We start from the raw sequence: 25,121 nt of genomic DNA on the forward strand, positions 1-25,121 counted from the left end.
CCATATTATTTTTTTTACCTGTGGCGAGTGACACTTATGACAAATATAAAAGAATGTCAGACATTTGTAATAATTGAGAATAAAACAATCGATTGAGTTATTATATCGCATACGTAATTAACATAGTAGGAGGTAAGGAAATCACCCACCTATTTTATCAATAATATTTTAATACACGGCTTAAACATAATGGCAATATTTTAAAGATTTAGAATCCTTAACTAGACGCGTCTTAATCCAGGGTGCAGGGGCAAATACAAAGCATCCGGGTACCGCGCGTTGGGGTTTTGCCGAGAAGTCTTGGACCATCGGTGGTGGACGGTCGGTTGAGATCGCTACTACTGTTCGTACTGAGAAAACCCTTTAAAATGAACCAAAGAGTCGCTCTTTTTCAATTTTATTGTCAAATCAAATTATTATCCTGGATATTGATATATTTCAATCTTCATAATAAACAGAGTTATCATTTTGTATTCATTATGTAAGTGTAGCATACAAAAAAGACTAGCGTGTACTGTGACCTTCGTAATTGCTACAAGTATGTTCTATGAGTAATTTTTTTTTTTTTTTAAGTAATATTTTCCTTCAACATCTCTTTATCTGTTCCTGTTCATTTTTTTTAATTAATCCGGTTTGCCGCAAAACAACAAGCTAACACACTTTCATTTTCATACAGCGCTTTGTTATTACAACGTACCTTAGTTTGTAGTAGGTATATTAAGTGTTTTAATATCGATTTCTCGACAAGAAATGAAGAAATGTCGGCAACCGGTAGTTATTCCTGCGCTAGACAGGTGTTGCATCGAACATCCGTCTTATAGGGATGTCCAAACCAGAAAAAAGTTTATAAAAAAAGTAAAAGTCACTATAAACCTGTTATTAAGATTAACTTTTAATATAAAGCATCCTGTTCACAGACTTGTGTATTCATTTATGTGTGTTGTTTAATGAAATGTCTCGTGTATCTTGTGACAACTCGACTATGAACAAAATATGATAGCAGTATACTAGGCCTCGCTACACACTAAAGCTATTTAACACTTTAAATAACGTATCAAAAAAAGTTAAGTTTCGTTCATGAAGTAATAACAAAACATATGAGCAATTTAAATAGTCAATATATAAGAATAACTTAATTTTACCACAAATTTGTTATGTAGGTTCTACCGAGAGGAACCGCAACGAATCTCAGTAATTACTCTTCGCCACCTATTGAATTACATAAGGAATACTATCTATACTTTAAATCGTCTATAGTAATCACACAGAAGAGGTAGTCTTACAGCGTATCGTTATTTTAGATACGCAATTAAATCCGCAACGGGACCGTGTCTGCATATTTTCTTTTAAGAGTCCAATCACAACGTATCAAAAAGGATAACAAAAACGGCAATAGTCAGCTATAAAAAGCATTTTAATTCAAACATACCTACTCTTGATTTCGCGATCACATCACCACTCCATAGATTTTGACTACTCGTCCTAATAATGTTTTATACTATACAATCTCTACATAGTATATAACAAAGTCGCTTCCCGTCATCTGTACCCTTAGATCTTTTAATTTTGATCAATAAACAGAGTGATCCAAGAGGAAGATTTATATGTAAAATACATGCATATTTTAGTAGGGAATAACTGAGAATTTCAACTTTCTTAGCCAGTTTTTTCTTTATAAGGGGCTTTATTCGTACCACCGAAGTTCGCAACACTAGGCGCTCAATACATCGCTGAATTATTAAAACTGATACTGAGACTTGAGACTGATTTATTTACATTTAGAGACCCTTTGATTAATCTTATTGAATTTTAGAGACATATTATTTATTTTATTTCATCACTATATTTACATAATTGTATTGTAAGTAAAAAAAGCGTAGGTAATAGTAGTGTGTGTGTGTGTGTGTGTATATATAAAAATTATGTTGAGTGTATTACAAATTCCTACACGAGCCAGCTCCGTATCTTATTTGATTCAATATGTTTAAAACCATTCCATGAAAAACATGCCAAAATGACTCCATTACATCCTTAAATTCGTATTTTGTGTGTATTATAACGTTACAGTTTTGTTATAAATTTATAAATAACACTGGCAACCCTACGGCTAGGCAGGTGTGGTCGTGTAGCCTATAGCTTGCGAAAGAATTCCGATCGTAACGTACGAAATGTCAGCGTTTCAAACCGTTCTCGTTAAATGAATAACAACTTTGGAATTCGGCGATTCGAAGAATTATTTATTATGTATTCTTGCAGATTTGCATCTGTATTGTACAGCAAGTGATACATTTGAATGAACGATATATAATTATAGTACGTATGGAATTCGTTAAGTTCTGTATCGTTTGCCTTTTGATTACCTTACTTATCTGCATATCTAGGGATAGGGGGTCCGAATACTAGGTCGATTATAAATAAATAATGTTTTTTTAGTACACTCACAACGGAGTACAATAATCCTAGTGTTGTTAAGAGGTAGAATGAGTAATGAGTGGGTGGTACCGACCCAAAAACAAAGAAACATAGTAGGTATAGTTCTATAAATAAACTATGCTACATTTCACTTGGTGGGACTATTATGTTATTATGCGTATTAATATATTAATCGCCGTTTAGTTTTGTGAATTTTAAATTCGAACCAAAAATAAAGGTAAAGAAAAGTAAAAATTAAGAATCCAATCTAACACACATTGGATTCTTAATCAGACTCACGTGTATATACTTACAAGTCAAGACACCAACGCTTTTTCAGTTTTTCTTTATAATTGTGCTATATAAGAGAAGAACTCAAACAAGTTGATTTGAATGAATAATGCACGCGTATATGTGCACACACACATACTCTTAAACAACTCCTGCGCAGATAGCTAGTGTCAGATTGGTCCCTGTTTACGAAATTGCACATCAATCATCCATTGGAAGATACGCCGCAAATTTACAATAAAATGAACTACGTAGCAATGAAGTTTTACATAACTATGTTTGAATTTCGAGAGGGACTAAATTAAGTGATATTTTGCTTTGTCCACGTACAATATTATAGAGTGAAAAATTTCTCCATTAAATCTACTAACTGAAACTACTTACTGAAACGTGTTTAAAACCTACTCCATTGTTACGGTATACATTGACATTGACAATAAGCAACAATAGCTGAATATGCCTATTTTCTTAATCAAAAATCGTAAAACTAATCGTAAATTAACTTACGATTAGTTTAAAACAATTTATAATATGGTTTTCGAAATCTGTATTTTAGTAAACACTTTAAAATTTGAAACGGCTTCTTTACGTGAATTTTTTTCCAAATAAAATCTCAATAAGTGTAAACTAATCTCTTAAAACACTTGAAATACACTATGTTAGGTTTATGCTTATATATCAATACACAATCATCTTATTATCATTCAATGGTGGGTTCTATTTATACGCGACATTTAAATGTTAGCAGTTATTAATCCGCACTGATTGAAATCTGATCGGATTTCTGATTACGATTATAAATGTTCACAACCTACTTTTAAAAGTCTTCTTTGTGTTAAAAAGTTTTTAAGTATGTTATGTAATATCAAATATCCATTAATAAATGTTACATTGCCTAGACTCTATTGGATTCATTAAATTATTTCGTAATTATTGTAATGACCTGTCATTATGTAAAATGTATTAATTGCAAGATGGACGAGAATTTTGTAATTTAAACTAATTATAAATTTATTGCTTTAGCATGAACACCATCATTACAATTGAGTATAATGTTTGGGATAGGGCGTTGTGAACTGACTAATCAATTGTAGGAGATAGTAAAATAGTTTCCATAGTTTTTAAAAGAGAAAGAACGTTGTCTTTTGACGGCCTCGGTTTGTGGCAGAAACGCAGAGAAACTTCTTTAATTTTACATCTATAGCATATTCCAATCGATAAAGATAAACAAACCTTAGTTTAGGGTACGGCATGAAATTTGCTCATAGCTTGGCTATATTGTGCCCTACTAACAGTTGGTCATGGATATATCTTTGTTTGTAATACAAGATTATACCACTTGTCTACTTATATCCACTTTATTTTCCTTCCGAAAACTGTTTCGTCGTCGTTCAAAAGGCCATTTATTCCAAATCCAAAACGATGAACATAGATTATATTAACTCTCGACCAATGGTATCGCGTCAATTCCATGCCGAATATTACTCATTTATCTTTTGTCTTGTTGTAGTTGGCATAGATAATGCGTGGAACTTGTTTTCTGTATTATAGATATATCCTTGGAATACAAAATTTGCTTAAATTTATTTATTTACACTTTATCACTGACGAGAAATATAGAAAATAAATATACTGCAGATATAATTTTTATTTTATTTTGTAATCGTCCCGTTCTAAATATGTTGATAGCGAAGGCGCTGCCTCAAGTCTGCCTACTTCCATGTGCCTCATATTTCCAAAATTTGTATCTGTAGAAAATCACACTTTTAGACCAAATCATCATTTACAGTGACCAAAAACTTTTTTTTACATTCTATTAAAGTTTATTAAAAATCGCTTTACGAAACCCGTTTTTAATATCAAATGGCAATAAGTGATAATGAATGTCTGTACTGTAACAATGGCACAATAATTCATTGCGCAATCCTCAAATCTGGATTCGTAACACTGATACGTCTAGCCTATAAAGCGTTAAAATTAAAAGGAAACTTTACAGATCAAACCTGTATTATTGACATTAATAGTGTGGTTATACACAGCCGGTTGTCTGACCTCATCGTTCACTCGGACCGCTAGGCGACCGGAAAAAATATTCGCACGCATGTAACCCACATTCGATAATCAAGTAAACATAGTGGTATATTTTCTTAATTAAACGTATAATTACACGAAACATACAATACCATACAATTAAAAAATATATCTATCTTTATATATATCTCAATTTTAATAACCTATCATTCTATAGCCTATTTCAATGGAAGTAGGAAAAAAGATAAACAAACCTTAGATTTACGTATTTCATGCGATTTGCTAATAACTCAGCGATATTGTGCACTACTAAGAGTTTATGATTAATATATCTGTATTTATAATAATACATTTAACTACTTGTTTCCACTTTAATTTTACTTCCAAAACTCCGATAACAGTTTCACCGACGTTCAAAACGCCATTTTTCGCAAAACCATAGTGAATCATAGATTAATCAAGCTCTCGACCAATGATATCGCTTATATATATATCAATTCGCTGTCCAATGTTGTATTTTTGTGGTTTTTCCTGTTATGGTTGGAATAGAGTACCATAGATGTGTACATTTTGGCGGCAAAGCTCAACCACCGGTAGAAATATTAGCTTGCGATGCGATTGTAAAATAGAGAACACCAATTTTGTAGATTAATATATTATTAATCGATGTCGATATGGCTCGCTGACATTTTAAAATTTTGTTTCAAGCTTTTTCTTACCAAAGTCCTTCCAGTAAGTCTATGTTAGTATTTATGAATCCAGCACATATCTGATATACATATGTGTATATAAAACTCCCGCATGGGCGTACGTCACTAAACTCCTAAACGGTTGGACCGATTTTGATGAACTTTGCGTGTTTTTGAATAGGGCGGCTTAAATTGGAACCGATAGGTGGCGCTTCAATAGCGGAGTAAAAAAATTTTATTTCTTCCGGATGGAGTCGAGACGAGTAGCTAGTTACTTCCATAAATAATTTTTATAATAGACATGAAACTGCAATCAAATATCATTCGAGAAATTTACAAAACCGACTATCTTTGATACTCTAATTTATTACATAAAACCTTTAATCTCTTTGTGTTAAAATTGTTATAATCTATACCACATAACACTATCTGATATTTTATGATCGTGGTTTTCGGTAAGTTTAGACGCTATTTTTGACGTCAGCTGCAATCTAAGATAAACTTTTTGGATTTTATATAACCTTTATTGGGGATTGTATTTTAAATGTCGGTTGATTCGGTACGTTGAATTAAGCTCGGTATTTACGGTAACGTATAGTATGTTGATATAAATGTAATGGGAGAGCATTGCAGAAGCTCGCCTGGGTAACTCAATGCATTTTACTGCTAGTGTCATTATGTATATGGTTAATAGAGACCACTGACCATATGGCGGCCCATTAGCATTGATTTGATTAATAAAAAAGAAGCGATTAAATAAAAATGTATCTAAATAATATGTATGTAATAAATAAATATAAATGTGTAAATATTTATACGGGTATCAAAACCCCTGGAATGTTCGATAGTGGTTCGATTCTGGATTCCACAGCCTCTAGTGTTCGATCAGCCTGGTCATCTTTACTATGGATCACAATTTGACGGCTGTAATGTAATATCTCTTTACAAGTGTTACCAACGTTTTCGCTGTCGTCTGTATAAAATACGAAGCTTCTCGTGTGATGCGATATTACAATCAGCGACCACCGCACGGGATACATTTGAATACATTGTTAATATGTAAAATAAATATGTATTCATGTCGGAAGAATGATTGTGTTTCGTGTCGTTTGTTTACGTTTCCTGACTGTGAAAGTCGGAATACACAAGTTTCTGTTTTTGCTTAATCAATTGAAGAAACATATTATAATCGAATAATCTTACAATAGGATACTTTCGGTAGTGTAAAATAAATCATGAAATTTAATAAAAAATAAAATATACTTATATATTTTGATTTAGAGTAGTAAAAACGCATTACTATTTTATTATACTAAAATTAAAAGTCGTAATTTTTAGTCTGTATATCACGTGACGTCTGTAAACACGAACCGCCATGGTGTGACGTCAGATAGGCAAAAACTGTCATTTCAATATCATGTGGCACTTTGATAAGCAACTTTTCTTGAGTTTTAATGCTAGTATTTCTACATTACACACCGACGATAGCGATTGTAATTAATTATTTTCCCAAAAAACACCAAATATTTATTGCTTTAACGTTGAATGTGTGTCGTATACACAGCAAATAATTTAAGGGAATAAAAAATGTTTAAAATTTTGTGGCAAGAAAACATGTTTATTTCCGAAATATATTTTTTGTGGCTTTTTATTAGGAAAATCAACATTTCGAAGTACTTTTTCAAACATAGTAGAATAAACTATTGTTTGTTAGAGACATTTTTTATTTAGTAACTATTTTATGAAGCTGCAAATCTAGACTACAACACTAGTTTCAAATCTCGGTTGGGGTCAATAAAGAGTATAACTCTGAGAATATGTTGACAGTAAATGTCTTTTACTGTCAACATATTCTCAGTAGTGCATGGAGAGTACGCTAAGCCGTTGTTCCTACGGTTAAACTTCGCCTGTCTATCAGATATTGGGGAAATTGTGATGCAATACGATGAAATGCACCTGTGTTTGCTCACACACTTGTGTTGGTGGTTGAAATAGAATTATACGATTTCCAAAAGCGTCTTTAATTCGTTTGGATTCTTTGCTCTTTCGTGACTTATATTTGTAGATTTGTTAGCAACAAAAATTGTTAACAATAAAGCATATATTCTTGTGTTTTTCTATAAATAATTATCTAATTATTCTTTATATTTATATGAATACCCGAACCAATAGCTTTGTACCCCTTTTTTTTTACTTAGACACGGACAGACGTGTATGAAATTTTGCACTATTAAATTTTATGCGGAGAAGGACTGAAAGCTATTATTTTTATAAAATTTGCAGTAGAAATACATTAAACTAATAAAAAAATTTACTCACTACGATACCATTAACACGTGCACGTTTATACATATACTAAATATTTAATATTCATAGTATACGTTCACACTGCCAATGACAACACACATCATGTCAAAGATGAAAATCGGTGACATTTTTTTTACATTTGACGTTTTTAATGTAGTAGTAACAAGGTATCGTTCAATTGAGCCCCATTTTACCTACGTATCTTTCGAATCAACGCATCTAATATTTTATTAGCAGTAGTATCATATAGTAATCTACAATTACATTTAACATTTTCAAAATAATACATATCGTACATATTTCTTACTCGTGAGTTATCATAAACTAACACAATTCTCTCTTTTTATTATTTAATATAATATGTAAATCACCCGTAATTATTTACATCGCATGCAACATAATACGCGGGTAATTTAATAATCCATAATAATACCATGTAACTTAATACTTTGTACGACTATCTGCTACATTGTATGCCAATGAGCATATGGATACAAGTGGGTATGCAACTTTTAATACCTATATCTTCTATAGAAGCGGTTAAGTTTTTAAATTTGGATGTAGCAAGTCATCTCCTAAATAACTTCTGCAATTTAAATTTATATTTAGAATTAATATTCAGGATGAACAAAGTCGATATTTATTCCGTTAAAAAAAGGTTGTTTTTACGAAACTATTCTTCAATATAAGTCCATTCTTGCGAACTATGAATGCTTGCTATAGAAAATTTGTGGAGCTTAAATCTATTATTATATTATCTATTAAAGATACCCCGATGACGTGTGTCTATTTACAAATTGATACAATATCTATTTAAAGTAAATTTTAATAATATACAGACAAGAAACCTCCTCAAAGAATGTGTGGCGTTAGCTCAGTAATGCAACATTTACAGTTAAGAGTTAAAAATTACAAAATAACGACGCATGGGAAAACATACAACGCCATCTTGTAGGACTTATGAAATTCGGCAGGATTAGTGTGACCAGTGATGATTTTGAAATTACTAACCGAAAAATGTTAAGTCGAATACAAATAGTTTAGTATCATTAACGACTCGATATTCTTAATGCGTTTACCATTAAACGATAAAACATTAGCAGTTACGCGATATTCATTAATTTAATGATAATGAAATGAGCATTATGATTACAGCATTATTATAATTGTGGTTATGTAAAGATGAAAATAAATATTTTTGTTGTAGATTTAATTGTTCGAGTGCTAGGTTCATAGTTGAAATTATTAACATAAATAAAATTATATGTATCTTTGTACATGAGATATTTCTAAAGATCCACCAACGCCCTCTGCGTTCTCCTTCTCTAGACAATTTTGAGAAATATGAATATTCTCTGATCCCATTCCCTACAAAAATCGATTCGATCGATTTTGTCAATAAAAAAATATTTCATCAATTCCATATTCAAACAACCATCTCAACGAATAGGTAATATCTATATTTATAAAATAAATAAACAAGAAGTGAAAACGAGAGTAGAACATTATATAGATTATATAGAAAGTTTTCGAGCGATTATACTGTAACGAAGTAAATAAATAACCTGACAAATGTCGGATATTGGAAATTGCAAGTTTTCACTGTCGGCGGAAAGGAATAATAATGAGGGTGACGCTGGCGCAAATCAATGCGAGCAGATAAACAACGCCTCAAAATAATATACTCGTTCACCGTTCATTTCAGAATAAATGTCGTAAATGGTCGTATAGATTTCCCTTTGAATCAATTTCAAGAAGGTTTTTTAATATTGTCTATGTATCCGGACATGTAATAAACCTGTTTTTGTATTTGTTTCATTATTCATTGTTTATTCACTATTGTATTTAATTTCTGCTTACATAATTTATTATACAATATTTATTATTGTGATCCATTATTTTCCACATAGCATAAAAAAAACTATAATATTTAATATAAAATTATTTTAAACGTGTCTTCTCTCTATAGAATGTGCAATTTTACACTGAAGTACATAGTTTGGATACGAAGCATTTGAGATTATAAAAAAATACAAAGATAGGTTGAAGCAAACCTAAAAAACTATGTTATATGTCAAGGTTCAAGTTTAACAACATTTTATAATACTCTACTAGGAACTTGCAAACTTATGGAACTCGTACTATTAGTTGATATTAATAATAATAGTAGTCAACTATTATTAATATCAACTAATGTTTCCTGTCATTTGTCAGAATATATTACACATTAGGTACACCATAATAATCGTGGAATAACTAGGCAACTGGCTAGCCACAGTTTGTACATTGATGTCAATTTTGACTTATACATAAAAGTATATAATATCAAAACTTATTTTGTCAGTCATATTACATCTGTGTTTGTTTTTATAGTTACGGTTTTTAATCAAAATCCTTTTTACGTTTATAATTTATTTTGTAGAAATTGAAGTATGACTTCTTTTCCCGAAGACGATAGATGTCCGAAGGTATGCACAGATATCGGAGCCTTCAAAAAAGCCGATAAAAGCCCAGAGAAAGCCTTAGAAGAAATCAAAGAATTAGAAGAACAAAAACCTAAAGAGCCTGAAATTGTTCAAAGTCATGGACCTGACGAAACAGAACCAAGTTCACGCCCTGTCATGCCAACTGAAGAACATCTTCCTAACCTCAAACCCAGTCCCGATGGAAAGGTTGATTGGACGCCGCTTGCCAAGATGACAGGCACAAGACCAGCAGTTAATAAGTACAGTATAAGCCGATATTCCTTAAGTGAATGGAGAAAACATAATGAAAATGTGCTTGATCCTGAAATTATAACCGAATCAAATATTGTAGAATACAACGCCAAAACATCTATGATGCAAGCATTTGGTAATATCGATAAGCAACAAAGCGAAAACTTTAAACGACTCCGACAAAAAGCAAAAGACATATTTAGATGGAAAGTTGAAGTTGAACGAGCGTGTAAAGCGATTACAGAAGAAGTCGAGTTCCTTGAAATAGAGCGACAACGCTTAAAAGGTGCTTCGAGAGTTCTGATGTTACCGGAATCTATATCTAAAGAATGTTTAGAACTTCGCTCTAATCGATTTCAACCAGATTTGGTATCAGATTTAGCAGAACAAGAGCTAATAAAAGAAATGAACTTAGTGAGTGAAGTTCGATCAACATTGAAAAATACACTTGATAAAATTGAAGAGCAAATGGCTATAAACAAAGCAGCAAAACATAGAATAGAATATGATTGGTGTGATAAAGCGATGGCTTACAACACCGAAAGTATAAACTTAAGTCTTAGCACAAAATCAAATACCATTTTGTTCAAACCGGGGTCAACTCGCTTTGGCGAATATACAGCGCCATTGGAATATTGGGAATATTTTTGTAGAGAGACTGTTCAAAATTGTGAAGCAGCTCGACAGAAATCAGCTGACTTACGTGGAAGTCTCAATGCTATTTTAGTCAACGGTGGTCGAAAACTTAGAAATCAAGCCGATAGAACTGATATGGCATTAGCAGAAACGGTAGCAATAACTCAGGAACTTTGCACAAAATTAGAAGAGACACTACGAGATACTCTTCAAAGAATTGCAGATATGGAACTATTAATAAGTAACTTACAGGATTCTGTTAGAAAAATGGATGCAGCGATGAAATTAGCTCAAACTAGGCTTGACAATAGGAATAATTGGAGGCCTCACGGTGAAAGTGTTAGAGATCAGCCTCATTTGGGATTGATTGAGGAAGTGAAAAAGATTCATGAAACCGTAACATCTTTGCTCGGTCAGCTGAAAAATGCAGAGAGAGTGAGGCAGGACCTTTTAGAAAAGAGAATAGTTTTGGAAAGAGATATTGCATCGAAGAGGAAGACTTTAAACATCGATCGTGATAGATGTGGCATGGTGCGTTCTCATTACCCATCTGCGTCAGAACTAGCTGGATATTAATTATACTCTTATTGATTTTTTTTAAATGCTTTTGTTTATTAACTTTGGTAAAAAATATAATTCTTATGATAAATTATTTATGAGTATTTTGATAGAAATTTGTGAAATTGGTCACGATGAGGATGATTAAATTAATAAACTATTATTTTCGTTTCGGTGAAACTTACCGCTTCTGCAATCACCTTTCACTATTTAATGTCTTGTAAACAAGTGTCGATTGCATAACATCGTTACAAAAGAATACAAAGATGTTACTTTGTTTTAGATGAATAGTGATATATATTTATAGATTGTATTGTAAGTCAATTTTACAGCCAAAAACCACCAAATGAATACTTTACTTAATTAGGCTCTCACGAGTACTGATAAGTCATCATTAAGATTATTTAAATTTTAAAGTACTTCGAGAAAATTCGACAAGAGAAAAAATAATAACATAGTAATTTTAACAAAATATAATTAAATGTATATCATCCGCCTGAATCAGTCAATCAATATACTTTAATTGAGTACTATTTCTCAATTATTGATAATTGAGACGCGTCTACGCGTCTGATAGGAGTTATGTCGAGCATTCTTTGAAAAATAACGTAACTACAACCACAGCATATTTAATTGTAAAATAGCAGTTTTGTTTAGACGTCACCTGTTACAACTTGGATATGAACAGTTGATAATAACTAATTAATGAACCGTTGAATAATTACGGAACACGGAATCGTTACACTCAAGAACAGCAAAAATTACTTTCAACAAAAAAAAACAATAGCATCTTTATCTATCATCCCACGAGAGTGGGAACGAGTAATAATGGTGATTACTGTGACCTTATCATGGGATGTAATACTTGCTAAGTTAGTATGGTACTTAATATTCTTTGTTTATGAAAATACTGTTATAGGCAAGCGTTAATAACTCTTAAACAAACTACACGTAGCAAATATGCTTAACGATTTGTAATTTCTTGCTAAATAAAGGATATTTGCAAGAACATTTTAGGAATTAAATACAAATATAAAACTTCCGTTAGGTTAATTAATAGACTTTGATTTGTAATCGGTTATGTAATGTATTCATATTTATCGTTTACATTAATTTGTTAATTCGCCAATCAAAAAATTTACGTTGTGGAATTAAATTACCTATTTTATACCAAATTACAGACATTTATAGTTATGATACATAATATGCGCTCCATTCGTTTTATTTTTACCACTGGCACTTACAAGGAACCAATTTATTTAATGACATTTAGATGTCAATTTAGGATATTTTGTATATTTTTTTATAGTATATTGTATATTGTATAGTTTATTATTATATATTTTTTTATTATAATTCTTATGCAAAGGCACTTTCAACTAAATTCAAAGAAAAATGGCTACAAATACAAATCCTTATACTTGTCCAAACATTTGCCCTAGAGAAGGTCGACATGAAACCGAAAGGAACGAACAAGAAATTACAACGGTACGTCAACATGAAAATATCCATGCTGCACCGTATGTACCTGGAATGATCAAACCACCGGAACCTAAGATTTATCCTCCGGGAGCTCCCCCGAAGTATTTGCCACAGCCTACAGATAGCACCAGTGGTGATATTCTAGGAATGGGTCCAATTGGTCCATGGGCAGCTGGTCACATTGATTGGACGCCGCAAGCAGGAACCACAGGAGTTAGACCAGTGGTTGACAAATACTCGATAACAAGATACTCTACTGGCGAATGGCGTAAAAATAATGAGTACATCCTAACACCTCGTGCAACTGATAAAGCTAAAGCATTAGAAACTCAAACTAAAAAGGACATTGAAAATGCGTTTATCAATTTAGACAACAAACTAAAAGATTCTAACGCAAAGTTAGATAAAAGAACTAAAGATTTAGCACATTGGAAAAAACAAACTGAAAAGGCGCTTCAAGCTATCACTGATGAGATCAACACTTTAGATGAAGATAGAGCGCGATTGAAAGGTGCATGTAGAATCTTAATGATGCCAGAAGCAATATCTAGAGAATGCTTAGAATTGCGCACAGGTCGCTATGAACCAGATCTAGTAAGAGATGATGCTGAACAGGAATTAATCAAAGAAGTAGCAATTGTTGGTGAAATAAGAAGGGTTTTTATGAATACTTTAGCAAAGGTTGAAGTACAAATGGAAAAAAATAAAGCAGCTAAGTCATCTATTGAATTTGATTGGAGCGATAAAATGATCAGTTTAAAAGTAGATCGAAAAAATGTATCCCTTTCTCCTGAATCTAATTTAATTTTGTACCATCCTGGTGTGACCAGATGGCCTGAAAACGCTACTACATTAGAATATTGGCAACACTATTGTGCAGAGGTTATAAGAAATTGCGAAGAGGTAAGACAAGAATCTGAACAATTGCGAGGTGATCTTATGACAGTCATAACTAAAGGAAGTCAGGATATGAAACTACAGGCCGACAGGACTAATTGTGCATTGGCAGAAACAGTTGAAGCTACTGAAGCAATGTGTGAAAACTTAGAAGAGAATTTAAAGGAAAACCTCAAAAAAATTGCCGACATAGAAAACCTTATTGATTATCTAAAGGAATCTTTGCGGAAAGTAGACGAAAAAAACAAATGTGTTATGACAAGGTTACATGCCAGAAATTACGAACGAACGAGCGTCGAAAATTGTAGGGATGAGGCTCAATACGCTTTGATTGCAGAAGCTAAATTCATTAAAGAGACATCAGAGTCACTGCACGGTAAAATGAGAGATGCAGAAGCCATAAGATCAGAATTAATGAAGTACCGCGGTGCATTGGAAAAGGACATTGCGTGCAAACGTAAAAGCCTAAATATTGACAAGGATAGATGCGCTAGAGTTCGTGCGCATATGCCGTCTCCTGAGGAGTTTGCTGGTGGTTAACTGAATATTGTCAAATTTTCTGTTATTATATTTAAAGCATGGAATGTCAACGACTTGTTAACTGTTCTTAAAACATTTATTAAACAGATATTCTTCGTCTTTGCAATTTTAAAAAAATATTTCATTTCGTCATATTTAAGAACCATAACATAAGACCTTAGGTCACATTATATAATAATATTTGCTAATGCCTGTTTGATTAGCCTTCAGTGCGTATAGGAATAATCATAAATTTTAAATTAGAGTGTGCAGATTCGTAATAATGTTTTTTTTATAAATAAAACTGAATGTTTGTATGTATCTCCGCTATGCATTCTTATACTATACATTCGATTATATTTAAACTTTGTTGAGGTGTTCTGCGCACAACAGTGTTGGTCCTAGCCCCCCAAAAAACATACCTCGTCAATAAACAATTAAACAGTTGGTTCAATAGGTTTATGTGTATAATACATGCATATTAAAGCAGAGAAAGGAAAAAAAACAAGAATTTTCATTTATATGTCTTTCCTGAAATATAAGTTTATTGTAGACCGTGATTCTATCCAATCTAAATCAAAATGTCGCCTCTGTATATAATTCTGTAATTTATAATAGTTTTAAAATAGATACCACATACGAGATACATAATAAAATAGATCTATGTCTTTTGTATACTATTATGCCTTACTGTTAGCGTATTTGATATTTGTACTTTACATGATAATAGAATTAGAGTTCCGACATTCCGAATAAAAAGTGGGACGCGTGAGTCAATACGAATAGTAACTAGACATAGACAATATAGATGCGAAAGATAACTGTCAGTGATGGGAACATTAGTTTTGACCACTCACTCGAATGTAAAATTACTTATAACATACGACACGACTCACGACCACACGATTCATTTATTATACAGTTAAACGGATGGGAAAATGTTCCACTCTGTGATAGTACATATATATATATATATATATATATATATATATATATATAAGCGCTATAAATATTGACCATTCCTTCCATCGCTAATACTCCACTAAACTTGTAAACTAAGATGTAATGTCCTTTGTGCTTGAAATACAACATTATTTAGTACTCCTATTTGGCAGTCGAATGATGATGGTACATAACCAGGGGCTTGCACGGAAGCCTTACCACCAAGTAAAGGTTGTAAAAATATTAGTATTACTATTTTGAGTACGACAGTAAAAGTTGTTAAGTTATTTATTCCGTTTAGTTATTGTTTTATTTTTTTTTTATTTTTTTTAGCATTAGCAGCCCGTAAATGTCCCACTGCTGGGATAAAGGCCTCCTCTCCCTTTGAGGAGAAGGTTTGGAGCATATTCCACCACGCTGCTCCAATGCGGGTTGGCGGAATACACATGTGGCAGAATTTCGTTGAAATTAGACACATGCATGTTTCCTCACGATGTTTTCCTTCACCGCCGAGCACGAGATGAATTATAAACACAAATTAAGCACATGAAATTTCAGTGGTGCCTGCCTGGGTTTGAACCCGAAATCATCGGTTAAGATGCACGCGTTCTAACCACGGGGCCATCTCGGCTCATTTTATTTATTAATTAAATATTAAATCCTGGATGGAATCAAAAACAATTTATTGAGTGTTAGGTATTGGGAGGTTTTTAGTATTGCACTCTTATTTCTGGAAGGCACGTAACGCGGACGGTTCGAAACGCCGAAGAATAAGGAAAAGAGAGTGCACCTGCATTTGTGCTAAAAGTTGTGGACTAGAGGCTTATCTTTAACGGCGCCAATTTTGCCAATAGACTTTCAGTCGCTCCAACAACTTTAAAAATTGGGTTGCGAAAGAGACTATATGGTCTTTTTAAAAACATTCACATTATTAATTTACATCTACCGAAGCAGACGAGTAACCGAGTTATGTAATAAACAGACGTATCGTCACATCTAAGGCGCTTCTGTCGAAGAGAGAATCATCAGAGAATGTGAACACTTTATGTAATTCATTGGATAATAACTGAGTTATGAGCGCTAGTTGGCTCCAAGTATTACCAAAAACATATGTTCTGTTACCGGATCTATATTGAGTAACATGTCTGAGTCCGAGCTTTAAATATAGATCTAACGCCTAATGGTAAGTCCGTTACGATTACCTAAATATCATGACCACTTAAACCGTGATTGATACTGAAGGTTTTTTTTTTCTTAAAATTTAAAGTATACCGGTGTGCCTCACGGCTGGGAGTAAAGATCGTCCCTGTTGATGAAGTTTGAAACTTATTCCATAAATTTCGAAAAGATGAGATGAAACAGCAAATGCTCGATGTTCAAATTCTACACTCACATTTATAGTAGTAACTTGAATTTTAACCAAATAAAACCAAACCAAGGGACGTTCATACAAGTGTTGTACTTATATTAGGATTTAAAGCATCTCATGGGGATTCTTCTTCACTTTTTAATTTAATAATAATACAAGTACTTAGATAGATAAACGCCCGGTTTAACTATTTAATAAAAAGTTACTGTACATCAATAACCGATCTTTTTTAAGATACAATTAAAGAGCCATTAGAATCGTTCCTATACACAAACTTACATACAATACAATACGTCAAAACTTACGAAACGTGTTTCATTACGAAAACAAGCACTTATGTTAACAATATGTCAAATTAGTAAAATTTACTATGTAATTTAAATATGATCATCAAACTAAATGTGACTACTACTATCGAAACTAATAAAAGTTTATTTTGTAATACCTAACTGACATTACTTAACCCACTGCGCAAACATATACCAGAAGATGCAGTGCGATTCAGGGAAAGGTTTAGTATATAATATTGTTATATAAGTATCTGCGTATCGCAGTTTCGGTTGGATTAGCGTAAATTTCATTTTCACTAATCTAATCAAAACTGGAGGCGATGTAGAAAAAGTTCAAAAGTTTTCTAGGTTTTCTTGGGTCTGGGTGTTTGTGGTACCGTCGTTACTTCTGATTTCCCATAACACAAGTGCTTTAGCTACTTACATTGGGATCAGAGTAATGTATGTGATGTTGTCCGATATTTATTTATTTATTAATATGATATCTATACTATAATATTATAAATGAGGGTTGATGAACTTTTACGGGAAAACCACTGAAACGATGTTCAAATTCTACACTCACAATTATAGTTGTAACTTGAATTTTAACCAAATTAGGAACGTTCAAACAAGTGTTGTACTTATATTCGGATTTAAAGCATCTCATGGGGATTCTTCTTCACGAGTTTTTGCTTTGATAGTGTCGTTAACTTTTTAATTTCATTTTGTTGCATAATACAAGTACTTAGATAGATAAACGCCCGGTTTAACTATTTAATAAAAAGTTACTGTACATCAATAACCGATCTTTTTTAAGATACAATTAAAGAGCCATTAGAATCGTTCCTATACACAAATCCTTACATACAATACAATACGTCAAAACTTACGAAACGTGTTTCATTACGAAAACAAGCACTTATGTTAACAATTTGTCAAATTAGTAAAATTTACTATGTAATTTAAATATGATCATCAAACTAAATGTGACTACTACTATCGAAACTAATAAAAGTTTATTTTGTAATACCTAACTGACATTACTTAACCCACTGCGCAAACATATACCAGAAGATGCAGTGCGATTCAGGGAAAGGTTTAGTATATAATATTGTTATATAAGTATCTGCGTTTCACAGTTTCGGTTGGATTAGAGTAAATTTCATTTTCACTAATCTAATCGAAACTGGAGGCGTTATAGAAAAAGTTCATTAGTTTTCTATGTTGTCTTGGGTCTGGGTGTTTGTGGTACCGTCGTTACTTCTGATTTCCCATAACACAAGTGCTTTAGCTACTTACATTGGGATCAGAGTAATGTATGTGATGTTGTCCGATATTTATTTATTTATTTATTTATTTATTAATATGATATCTATACTATAATATTATAAATGAGGGTTGATGAACTTTTACGGGAAAACCACTGAACCGAAATTGATGTAATTTGTTATGAAGCAATCTTGAACCCCATTGAAATACACAGGCTACTCTCTTACACCTGACAACCGATCCTTAGAACGCTCGCTACAATTAGTTTAAAATAAAGCATCTTTTCTAATTGATCCAACGAGGTACCTTTTAGCATGTCGAAGACGAATCGTGAATCATGAATCATGATTTTTTTATAATTTGCAACAACGTAGATTTTTTTGCTCCAAAGAGTTTTTTATCTCAAGTTCAACCATCGAACATGTTTTGAGTATCAGAATATAATATTGTATTGTTGAAGTTTTATAAATCCGAAACTATTTCATATTTATAGTTGTAAACTCAGCCTCAAAATAACAAATACGATTAATGAAGGCTTATAAAAATTTGCTACTAAGTTATGTTCTACTAGTTATTTACAAACGTTATATATAAAGTCCATTCAAGTAGACTTTTATAATAGTTTTTTTTCTGAAGATTCTAGACAGACTGGCACCACCAACGGGCTATATTATGTAAAGTTTACAGACTTAAGAAATATTCACCATCCCATACATTATTATATGTAGTACCAACCTGTAAAACTAAGCTGTTGAGTGCCTTGTGCCCGTAATTTAACACTGACTTACCGTTCGAAACGGAATAACAATTTTAAGTGTTCCTGTATTGCGGTAGAATATGTGATGAGTGGGTGGTAGACTTATACGGGCTTGCACAAGATCGTACTACCAAGACGGACTAAATGCTAAGGCAACCACAGTTCAGTATATGGACTCTAACGAGAGAAACCGTCATGTTACTAAAGAACAAAGTTATGTTACGTAGTTCACTCCAAGTGTATTGTATAGTGTCTTAATTTGTAAAATTGGAGTGTAACAAATGTCTCTACGTGACGACGTGTCGTTATCTCCAAGAACGATTAGCGTGTATATTCGTGCGAGTCTTGTGTTTAATGGAAACTATTTCAAATATTCGCCTGTCTTAACATATAATAATATGTATTAACACATTGTTCATGTTTCGCTGAATCTATACTTCACATAGCTGATTTTATACTGTTTTAACGAGATATTTAACTTCGTATTCGTTCAATTCTTGAAAATACATTTTAAACTAGTTCGACACAATCGATTGAGCTGTGCAAACACAACTGGTGCTAAGATTTTTATGTTATAAAATATATTTTTTATTGTCGATACTTTGTTCGAGTTACGTTATTTTACAGATAATGAGACATTGTGCGTGCTCGTCTGTGTACCACTCATTAATTCGTTTTAATTATCAACTTAAAAAGAGCATGGGTTTAGAGGTAGAGGGCGACCACAGAAACGATGGATGGATTCTGTGAAAGTCGATATGGTTGGAAGGAATTTTACTTGTGAAATGACGTCCGACAGAGAAGTATGGAAGAGGAAAACATGCTGCGCCTTCCCCAAGTAAAATTGGGATAAGGGCATGATGAGGAGGATGATGATGATAAACTGAAAAAGAGCACAACTCTGTGTTGACATGCTAGATAGAATAAATCTATAAATAAAAGCACAAAACTCGGCAAGAACTTGTTTATACTTCTGACCGTGTCCACGTCTAGGAATAAATGTCATGTAAGTTAGGACATCAGACCCGTGAAAAAAAAGACGTAGTAAAGAGGACGGTGTCGTCGTAACAAATATTGACCTTTAATGAAGGCTTTCTCCAAACACACGTCATCGCATCGCATCACTGTTTTCGACGGACTAACCAAACAACTCACACATATACCACTGACGCAGAAACTACCACTAATAAAAGTAATAACAGCCACTTAGGTACACTGCTTGGCTCACGTTACGCCTACTCGAATTTAGACTATATCTAATGATAAATTGCTTGTTAAACGATCGATTATTACAAGGTCGAATCATATTCAACGTATCTGTGTAGCACTGAAACTCAAAGATATATTTGTTTCATGCTCTTTGGTGTAGTGACTTTTATGCCTAACACCTTACGAACAACCCCTAAAATGCGAATGAAACCGCAACAACTAGTCTATATAGATCTCTTAAGATGTATGTGCATTCGATCGCTATAGTTTCATTACTATAATGGGTGAGAGATCAAGGTAGACTTGTGACCTTTTAACAGGCGCTAAGTGATAGTTCGTTTAGAGGTTATTTACTTATTGGTGCCGGTGTCAGCTAAACAAATATAGTATAGATGACGACTTGGGAATGAAAGGATTGCCTGAGAACAGTTTCAGAATAAAATATATTTACGTAATTTTGCTGAGTTTCTTTCACTAAGTAGTCACTATCGTTCATAAACATTGGTTCCAATATTCCAACCAATATTGGGAACGAAGTATTGTAGTTTGATGATAGTATTTGTGATAAGTGCGTTGTACATAACTACCCAGATGGGCTTGCACAAACCCTACCACCAACTCAGAAGTATTTAATAATATAGGATACAAGGTAAAGGATTTTACAATTAAGTACCATTATAACATATGTAGAATATTGTAATATTATCTTGGTACCTAATTGTAAATGCAATTATTGCAAATAAGACTTAATTGGATTTGATTCATACTATCTTTAAAAAACTTATTAAATGAACGTGCTAGACTACATCACAACTGGTACTCACCAGAAATAAAGTGATTAAATTCTCCACGCACGTCTACCGTTACGTGGTTTGATGGAAACGAAAGTAAATTCTAAATATCTATGAAGTAACGGCTTTAGGATAATTTCAATTGACTGTAACGTCACGTAATAAGTGCCGTGACGGATGCACAGTGTACGGTACTTGCCTATTATGTTTCTATATTCGGATCATCTGCATTTTCATCTTATGTATTTATAAGGACCATCAGTGGATACTACACGTACACGCTATGCTCCCTCGCTCACAACGTTACGTAGAACGAACATGCTTGAATTTGAATTAAAAAAAGTCTAACATTTAATATTAATTTTGTAAGCAACTCGGAATAGACTATATTTAAATATAAATAACTCAGATTAATAAATCGACAACCGTATCTTCGGGAGGCGCCACAGGATCGCTCGCGCATACAACCGTCGACAATGATAAAATCTATATCTATAATAATAAAAAAAAACAAAATATATACCTAAACTAACATTACACAAAAACAAGAAATTCTTTATAATACTTCGATTTTGTTTTTCTCGGTTACCTTTATTTGGTTTTTTCTCTTTATTATTATTTTCATCGTCCATCTAATACACTTTATCTGCAGTGTGTGCTAAACTTATTTTTTCATAATTTATTGCAGAAATTACAGATTACATATTACAAGGGCTTTTTTTGTGGTCGGTACATTGAATTCATGGTCCGTGGAGAAGTCGATTTTACTTTTAGAATTACTTGCTAGGGTGATGTTCACTATTGACTAACATACGACTCGTTAATACTCAAGAAAAATGTATTCTGGTTTTCCTAAAATGTATTCAAAATAATTAAATGGGCACGTTATGCAGAGGAATGATGACCATGTTGTGAGGAAGGTCTTGAACATGGACGTGGATGGATAAAGGAAGGGGATGAAATAAACGATGGATGGATTGTGTGAAAGACGATATGGCTGGAAAAATGTTGCTTAAGAGATGACGACAGACAGAAGTATCGAAGCAAAAGTCATGCAGCGCAGACCCCAAATAAAATTGGGATAAGGGCAGGAGGATGATAATGTATTCGAAACATTTAAAACAATCTTACAATAGCTGAGTTAACCTACAAAATTTCGTTGTGCTGTGTCGATTTCAAAAATTAAAAACCGTGGCAATAAAATCACGAGCAGCTAGTATAAAATTATATTTATAGTTTCACTGGTTACACATTCCTCGCTATGATATTAATTATTCTTTCTTTAATTCGTAATCGTGACTACCGTTACATGCTGCGGTCAGTAACGTTATATAAAACCTACCTAATAGTATCGAAACGTATTATATAAAATAAATAAATAATAATATGTAATTACATTGTAAATTAATTCAATTCGCTGTTGTGTATCAGTAGGTAATAATACATTTAGGACCAATAATATTATTGGTAACATTAAAGTATGTTAGGGGATTTAGGACGGGTGAAACTAAACGCTAAAGGTAGATTATAATAAAAGACTATTTCATAACCTATTTTTTTATCATTCGGTTAAAGTATATCTCATAGAGATTTATAGATAAGTTAGGAAATTAGACAAAACAATAAGTGTTGAAACAAAAATACAGACGAAATCCGTTGTCAGTTTGCGATATGTTTTCGACATCTTAATTTAATTAACAAAAAAAAAAACATAATGCATCTATTAGCAAAGATTTGTTCGAATTAAGTAACACCGAGTAATAAAGACGTCTTAACGCTCTGCGTATTTCTGTGAGAAAACGTTGTGTGAATTGTTTTTTAATTTCTCATTATAATATTTTAATTACTAGTCTATATGGTAATGATACTCATCGACCTATTTACGCACTAGAGGACAGCAAGGCTTACATTAATTACTTATCGAGCAAAAATCTTAAAGTATCTTGACATTTAATTGATTTATAGCTGTTGTTGTTCTGATCAAGAGCTCACGTGGCTCTTATAATTCATAATTTAATTTCGTATTATCAAAATGCAGTTTGTTCGTAATGTTAAAGTGTAAATATCTACAAATATGAATTAAAAATAGTTACTGTATAAATCTTGACCGCGTGGAAAGGTGGCAAGAATGCTAGCAGCATTTCCCCGTTGAATCACAATTTCGATCCTCTGAGCTAAAAACGAGCTTCACCAGTGGAGGTATGATATAGGTACTGCGTAAAATCCAAAATATTATAAAATAGTAAATTAAAAATGACCTTTGGAAATACCGTTTATACTTAACTAAAATACCTGGGAACTGAACTTTATTGTTCTTAAATAATTACCAGATACTGCGCATTGTGATAGAGATAAATGCCAGGACATAAAGCTGGTGACTTAAACGGATATTTGATAATGTAATTGGATATAATGTGTTGGCTATCTTGATTGCCTAGTGAGTCTATCTGCCTAGTGGTTAGTGACTAGTTTGTACTAATGCAGATCCTAAAGTTCATCACTACTACTTTAGGAAGCACATAAGCAACCTTCAATATTTCAACTTTAAAACTTAACTCTGACAACATTGCTTAACTCTGAAGATTAGTTTTCTGTTCACAAGCCTATCCCGGAAAATGTTAAAAGGTATAATTAGTAAGTCATTTATTCATCTCCGTATCACATAAAAAATTAAGTAATGAAAATAAGTAACCAATGTACTTAGACTTACACAACAGACGTAATTGTTCGTTTTTTGCTCGTAATCTGTCTATCACAAGTTATTTTTTATTGAAATCTTCTTATTGAATAAAATTTTACCAAAGGAACTTTCGGCTTATTTTTGAAATATATTTTTCAAAAAAAAAATACGATTGTTTTACATAATATGTCAGTGCGGGATGATACGAGCTAAACAGACCTGTGACACATTTATCGGTAACTCCCCTATCAAGCAAGACAACGATGTATGTAAACCTCTCAACACTATAAGAATTTTTCGTTAACTCATTAACTTCTATTTACTTTCAATTCAGGGCGAATATTTTCCCTTCCACAATACAAGGTCGGTGAAACTTGCTCTCGGTCTATCGGAGCGTAGACGAGCGATTCGTTCGTATGACTTTCATTTGAAATTGGCGTAAAATATCATCTTAGTACCTTTACGTAACTAATAATAGAGTTTCACTTTTCTTTGTAATTTTGTTATAAGTGCATCGACTTTTACATTCGGTATTTTGATATAATTGACTGAGTATATCGCGCTTACTAGTGCACAAGAACCGATGCACCGGAGAGAAATGAGGCACAGGTTTGAACTACTACACGTGTTTTTGGAAGAAATGTCTAAACTGATAATTTATTGGCTTAGAAAAGCCGAATAACTATTTATTATTATTTAGACTCGGAATTTAAACCTACGGAGGCTTAGTAATAGCTAGTCTTATAAGCTACTAGACGTAGTTCATGGTATATAATATAACTTTAAAACAATTCATTATGAAATATTTTTAAATTGACATACTAATTGCTGCAGGTTTAAATTATAATTATATGTAGATAATATAGAAAATATTTATTATTTATTATATATTACAATTTAAAAATAATTTTGTATCAATTTTTTATTTGTTGAAACTACATGACGATTTGTTATAATTCGTTCACTGAACTTATCTTGTGGTGAGGAGTGTTTGTATATAATATATCTTATGTACATATACGTAGAGACAATAATTTTATTAATATGTTGTTTCAGCTCTGTGCATGATTGGAGGCGTGGCGGTGTACCCCGCCGGTTGGAGCGAAACGGCCGTGCAGGAGACGTGCGGCCCAACTGCAGACCAGTATAATATTGGTAATATTGTTAAACATTTCGTATCTTCGATTACCACGCGTCACTCGAGTCTTTTTTGACATTCTATTTCGATAAACACTATTTAATACGTAACAGAATATAACATTAAAATCACAATTATATTAAATTTTTGAGCTA

At 32.6% G+C, this 25,121-nt stretch overlaps 3 protein-coding genes across 4 annotated transcripts in view; all 3 read left to right on the top strand.

The window, feature by feature from the left end:
- The window catches only part of LOC125072682 (LHFPL tetraspan subfamily member 3 protein), a 30,436-nt gene that overhangs the window by 1,141 nt on the left and 4,174 nt on the right, over positions 1-25,121 (top strand). For both annotated transcript variants that reach the window (XM_047683343.1, XM_047683344.1), the window contains exon 2: positions 24,885-24,983. In XM_047683343.1, the coding sequence (XP_047539299.1) occupies positions 24,885-24,983 (99 nt within the window). The remainder of the gene's footprint in view (positions 1-24,884; positions 24,984-25,121) is intronic.
- Positions 10,118-11,659, top strand: LOC125072681 (tektin-4-like). Its single transcript, XM_047683342.1, has one exon. The coding sequence runs from the start codon at positions 10,163-10,165 to the stop codon at positions 11,657-11,659; it is 1,497 nt and encodes a 498-aa protein (XP_047539298.1). The 5' UTR covers positions 10,118-10,162.
- LOC125072680 (tektin-4-like) lies at positions 13,001-14,626 on the top strand. The gene has a single exon (XM_047683341.1). The coding sequence runs from the start codon at positions 13,037-13,039 to the stop codon at positions 14,558-14,560; it is 1,524 nt and encodes a 507-aa protein (XP_047539297.1). The 5' UTR covers positions 13,001-13,036; the 3' UTR covers positions 14,561-14,626.

This window comes from Vanessa atalanta, chromosome 22 (genome assembly GCF_905147765.1).
Source record: "Vanessa atalanta chromosome 22, ilVanAtal1.2, whole genome shotgun sequence".
Lineage (NCBI taxonomy): Eukaryota > Metazoa > Arthropoda > Insecta > Lepidoptera > Nymphalidae > Vanessa > Vanessa atalanta.